General features: G+C 52.2%; 1 protein-coding gene across 1 annotated transcript; it reads left to right on the forward strand.

Annotated features, from left to right (window-relative positions):
* The first annotated feature begins 202 nt into the window (after positions 1–202).
* Positions 203–4,849, forward strand: SOCS1 (suppressor of cytokine signaling 1). The gene is made up of 2 exons (XM_079954054.1): positions 203–436; positions 3,644–4,849. The coding sequence occupies exon 2, from the start codon at positions 3,719–3,721 to the stop codon at positions 4,334–4,336; it is 618 nt and encodes a 205-aa protein (XP_079810180.1). The 5' UTR covers positions 203–436; positions 3,644–3,718; the 3' UTR covers positions 4,337–4,849.
* Positions 4,850–6,278: the final 1,429 nt, after the last annotated feature.

Below are 6,278 nucleotides of genomic sequence, written 5' to 3' on the forward strand. Positions count from 1 at the left end.
GCGTCCGCGCCACCTCCAGCTCCCTCCCCTCCCGAGGCGCCTTTGATGTGGCCAGGACGGAAAGCGAAAGTGTTCGGCGAAGAGGCGCAGGCACGTGTTTTCGCAGAACCGCGGGAGGGAGGGAGGCAGGGAGGGCGGTGCTAGCACCGAGGAGGAGGGAGGCGGGTTAAAAAGCCATCAGCTGCGGCGATCAGGAGAGACGGCCGCGGCCTCGACAGGAACAGCAGCCTCGGTCCCGCGCAGCAGCGCCCCTCGACGTGGCTTCGCGGCGGCCCGAGCGGATGATGCGGCTGCCGAGCCCCGGCAGGGCAGCAGCAGCAGCAGCTCCGAGCGGAGGCTGGGAGGCGGCAGCAGCGACTGCAGCGGCGGGGGCGACGGCCACCCTTCTCCGGAGTGCCGGTCCCCTCGGGTTAAGAAGCAGCGGCGCGTCCCCGAGGTAAGGCAGACACTCCGGGTTGCGCCAGGTAGAGATGCCGATTCTCTTCTCCAACCCCCCCCCCCGGGGGGGGGAGAGGCAGAGCAGGATTCTGGAGCCATTTTGGTGCGGGGAGGGCGAAGTTAGGGAGCGGGGTATTTTAGGGAGCGGGGACAAAAAAAATAGAAAATAAAAAGCCGAGCTTGCTTTGCTTGGAAGGAAACGCGCCCCTCTCCCCAAAGCGCAGGATTGCAGCTTGGAGAGGAAAAAACCCCAGGCGCACTTAAAACACACACACACACACACAACCCGAAACGGATCGCAGCGACCTTTAGCAAATGTGGAGCGGAGCAGCCGCGGAGATCTGGAGCGCCGCTTCAAGAGGCGCCGCCTTGAAACGTCTCTTTTTCGGTCGCCTCTCTTGCGTTAGGGTGACCGCTTTGAAACGCAAGCGGCCCGCGGTGCCTCCCAAACGGAGGTTGGTGGGGAAAGGAGAGAGAGAGAGAGAGAGAGAGGTCTTTTGGGGAGGGCGCCTTTGTTTGCATTTATGAAAACTAAGCTCTTCCCCAACTGCTTTCCTTTGCCCCTTCGCCTGAAGATTTCCTCCTTTAGGAAGTTTGTGCCAAACTTCTTTAGAAGTCTTATTGCAGATTTAATGAAGTGTTGGTAGATATAGCTCGCTCCTTTCAGCCTTCCCCCCTCCCTCCCAAAACCCTTAAAATTCTGGAGAAACAGGCTGTACCTCATCCTCTGTATGTAAATGAACTACATGGCAGTTAAATGTTGCCTTCCACACTTGTCCAGAAAAGGATTAGTATTTGGGTTACAGTGATGTACCTGTCATGCATAAGAACCACCTACTGCAGTATAATCTGTCCTTGTTTGCCTTGCCCCAAATATTCCCTGTGCCCTCTTTCAAAGGCAAGGCCTTTTACAGATTTATTGCAATGCTATATAATAAAATAAAACCACACAGGCCGTTTCCAGGAGCAAAGTAGCAAGCTTTTGAGTGACACAGGGCTCCTTTGTGGGCAGGTTAAGGGAAGCAAGCTTTGGAGTGGCACAAGGCACTTTGGAGGAGAAAGAATGTTGCAGAATTGGAGGGCATGGATGGGAGACCTTCGTGGTAGCATCATACCACATGGTCCAGACCGCTTTTCTTGTGATAGCATGTTGGGTGCCGAAAAGTGAGGTGGAGAGGGTTGAGATAATTCTTTTCCTGCTCCATCCTATTTGAGCCTACGGTGGTCCCGGCAACCAGCTGCCAGCTCAGCGCCTTGTCAGATCAGTCATTTCCCGTTCGTGAGGTCCCGTAAAATTTTCATGACTCCTAATATTATTCATCACTGCCTGGCAGTGGTAGTTGCTGACACCGGTCTTGCAGCGAGATCCGAATCCTGCACTTTATGGAGCCTCTACAGATGCCAGCTGTTGCTTCCCCTCAACTTGGAAGCAATTAGAGAGTCTGTGTCACGTTGCGGACGACTCAGAATCTGACCGGCTGCAGACCTCCAGGCGTAACTGGGAGGCTCGATTTCTGAGAATGCATTGTGCATTCTCAGTGACGTGCCAACCGAGATCTATAAACTGACCGGGGGGGATAAATCCTAAAATCTATGCTTGCCAGGAAGGTCAAGGCAGGTGAAGGAGATGTATCGACCCGTGAGCTGTCAGGGGTTAGTGGATGCTGGGAGCTAGGAACTCATCCCTGGCAGTTACGAGCAGTTTCGGCTGGGCAAAGGCTTTGCCTGCCTCCCCACCGGTGGATGCCGAAGATATATCAATAATAGGAAGCCATTTAAACTGGACCACTTAAAGTGCAAGCAATTCTTTTTAAAAAAGAGGGAGAGAGAGAGAGAGAGAGTCTAAGAGCAAGTGGAATAATGCTTTACAAGTTCACAGGGGTTGATTTGTGTGTGCATGGGGAGATTATAGCCTTAAGATCCCATGAGATTGGGGGGGGGGCACTGCGAAGCAGGAGGGAGGGGAAGCACTTCTCCTAGAGGGCGATCTAGGATTACTCAGTGATTTGGCAAGCAGGCAAACCACACGTTATTATTATTTTTGGTTTGCACAAAGGAATCTATTCATATTGGCAAGCTGTGTTCTGCTCTGGGGGATTTGATCCCAAACTGGAGAAATCCCACTCTTTCCTGAGTTCCCATGCTTTGAAACACAGAAGTGGAGCACCCTTTGCTGACCTGGGGGCTTCCAGATGTTTGGAGCTAGCAACCCCCACCAGCCTCAGCCAGCAGAGCAGTGCGGATGGGAGATGCGCTGCAGAAACATCTGGAGGGGGGAGTCCCAGGCCAGCAAAGGTTGCTGCAAGAGCAGAAATGGTGGGGCATGATTCTCTTGCACAACTCCACATTTATTCCTGTGTTGCAGGGGGTTGGACTAGATGACCCTGGGGTGTCCTTGCAACAATTACATGATTCCAACTCCCCTCCCCACTGCAGCATACAGCTGCCCCAGTAAGCCACAGCCTCTTCTTCTAGAGCAGCCTTTCTCAACCTGTGGGTCCCCAGATGATGTTGAACTACAACTCCCATCACCCCTAGCTAGCAAGACCAGAGCTCAGGGATGATGGGAGTTGTAGTCCAACAGGGGACCCACAGGTTGAGAACTGCTGTTCTAGAGCCCTGCATTTATTCATTCAGAAAGAGACATATATAAAATTCTCTGAAAACTCCTCCTCCTTCTCTTCATAAACATTCAGAGCAAAACCAAGGGGGGAGGGTCTGGAAAAAAAAAAGGGAGAGCGTGGACTACATCATCTTACTACGGTGGGGCAGGAGGGGTGAAATAATTTACTCAGAAGTGACACCTTTTTTGTGTGTGGGGTGAGTTTGTTCCTGGCCGGAGAGCAGCCTCGGAGATAAATTCTAGCGCTGTGTAAGTAACAGCGCTATCGGGTTTAATCAACTGATGGGAAAGGCGGGCTTCTGAACCGGCGGTTCCCATCAGTGGGCCTCTGATGCATTCTGTGGCTGAGGAGAGGAAACCACTTGCGAGCATGTGTAAATGTTACTTAGCCTGGTGCTCATTTTTCCCTTTTCAAACGAGAGAGAGAGAGAGAGAGAGAGAAGGACATGAATGAGCTCGCTCAGACCTGAGTGTTGTCTTTACTTAGGGCAGATCAGCCAAAGCTTTGTGGTTTTTCTCAAGAGGCTGTTCCTTCCTGGTAGACCTTCTCCTGATTTGTGGCTTCTTTCTTTTGCCTTGCAGGAGAGCCCCGTCGCAGTAGCGCTTCCCAGGCCCCGGAGGCTATGGAAGACCACACCGGCGGGCCAAGTCTGTAGGATGGTAGCACATAGCAGCGTCACGCCTGAGAATGGGATCGCCACAGGCCTGAGGTGTCGACTTGAGCCCCCGCTGCGGGACGCCCTGCAAGCCCGAGTCCCTCACGCTCTCGGCTGTGCCAGCGCCGCGCCCCGGGACACCCACTTCCACACCTTTCGCTCGCAGGCGGACTTCAGCACCATCATTCGCACCAGCGCCTTGCTGGATGAGTGCGGGTTTTATTGGGGACCGTTGTCGGTCAACGCGGCCCATGAGAAACTCAAAGGCGAGCCGCTGGGGACCTTCCTCATCCGGGACAGCCGGCAGAAGAACTGTTTCTTCACCATTAGCGTTAAGACTGCCACCGGACCCACGAGCATCCGCGTGGTCTTCCAGGCTGGCCGCTTCAGCCTGGACGGCAGCAAAGAAGTGTTTGACTGTCTCTTCCAGCTGTTGGAGCATTATGTCAGCTCCCCGCGGAAAGCCCTGGTCGCCCCGCTGCGCAAGGAGCGCATGCGGTCCTTGCAGGAACTCTGTCGGAAAAACATCGTGGCGACGTACGGCAGAGAGAACTTAAGGCACATCCCTCTCAACCCGGTCTTAAAGGATTACTTGGAATCGTTCCCTTTCAAGTTGTAAGGGGCTTGCATTAAATCGGCCAGTGCGGCTGGGAGAAGGCGATGACGGGAGAGGAAACCAAGTCCCCAGAGGTCGCTCTCGTCTGTTGCCGCTTTTAAAATAGCGCGCAGCTATGACCTTGAGGGCCGGCCGGAAGCGATCCGCTCGCTCCCGGAGAGCCCTGTTCAGGGCGAAGAGGCGGTTGTGACGGAAAGCTTGGAATAGCTTTGGCGCAGTGACTGTTGGGCTGTGCGGATTGCAGCGATGCAGGCGGATGTCGGGATTTTTGGAAACGTGTCAGTCATGAACATATCTATTTTTGTAGCAGTTCTACTGTATGTGGAGGAGGGGTGGAACTTGAACACTTGACTTCTAATGTTTACATAACTCATAACTGAAAAACTGTTTGCACAAAGCGAGGCTACGGGAAAGTCTTGACAATAATGTTTTCTGCTGGGCAGAACGTGCTGTTATTTTATATCTATTTTTTTAAACGGGGTAATAAACCTTATTCTAAAAGTTTTTGCAAAAAAACCCAGAACTCTAGTCTCTTTGTGGGCTGTGGATATTTAGTTTTTGCAAGGCCACAGACTTGGGCAGGATTTGGGGAACTTTTGGCCCTCCCATCGTCGCTGAGTTAGTTTCCCTCAGCCCTAACCAGCATGACCAATGGCCGGGAATGTTGGGAGTTGTGGTTCAGCAACTTCTGGGGACCAGAGGTTCTCTAGGGCAGTGTTTCCCAACCTTGGGCCTCCAGCTGTTTTCGGACTACAATTCCCATCATCCCTGACCACTGGTCTTACTAGCTAAGGTTGATGGGAGTTGTAGTCCAAAAACAGCTGGAGACCCAAGGTTGGGAAACACTGCTCTAGGGCTTCATTATCTGCTTCTGGCTTCATTTGTGACTCTCCTTTGGGCACAGAGCAATACCCCCCTCCTGGAGATAATATCAAGTCACTTTCTTGAGAGTTTCACCTTAAAGAAGCATAATACATTGACCTCTGAAATGAACAAGGCCTGGGATGTAGCTCAGTCGGTAGAGCGTGAGCCTCTTAATCTCCGGGTTGTGTGTTCGAGCCCCATGCTGGGCAAAAGATCCTGTGTTACATGGGTTTGGGGCTAGATGACCCTTGGGGGCTCTCTTCTAACTCAACCATTATCTATGATTCTATAATAAGGTCCACTGACTCTGCATGGAGGTGTTAGAAAGCTGCCAAAGGTCTTTTCTGAAAGTTGAAATTGGACCCAGCCAACTGGATCTTGTCCAAGTCCCTGGAGATAAGGCCCTGCTTGTGGATAACAAAAATCCTAGAGAGAGAAGGGACCTCCCAGGTAATCTAGTCTACTGGTCTTCAATTCGTGGGATGGGATCCATGAGTAAGTCCAAGGTGGTTTAACAGGAGCAACAGTGAAGCCAGGAGCACTGCCACCATGGAAATAGATGGCAAGAGATTAAGAAATGGGTCCCCAAATGCATGTTTGGGTCAATAGTGGGTCCTGAAAATCCCTCATCTAGTCCAACCCGCAACCAATGCTTGAAAGCTGCTACTTGTTGACATCCATCTGTCTCAAGAGACAATGGAGTGTGCCTCTGGGGGTGAAGTCAAACCACTTCTACAGCATCCCTGCTAGGTAGCCGCCCTATCTCGGCTTCAGGCAGAATGTACTAGGTGTATCTCGCTTCCTCAAAGAACAGAACTCCTTGCAGGACATTGTTTGGTGGTCAGTGTGGTCTCAAAAAGGAGACGGTGCTCTGAAAGCTATGGTGGCCCCATGTAGTTCTCTTAACAACCTGTACTCTAAAGCAAGAGTTTCCCAAACTTAAGTCTCCAGCTGTTACAACTCCCATCATCCCTAGCTAGCAGGACCAGTGGTCAGGGGTGATGGGAGTTGTAGTCCCAAAACAGCTGGAAACCCAAGGTTGGGAAGCTCTGCTCTACAGTGAGGCTCCTTCTAAATTCAT

Source organism: Podarcis cretensis, assembly GCF_951804945.1.
Source record: "Podarcis cretensis genome assembly, chromosome: 14".
Lineage (NCBI taxonomy): Eukaryota > Metazoa > Chordata > Lepidosauria > Squamata > Lacertidae > Podarcis > Podarcis cretensis.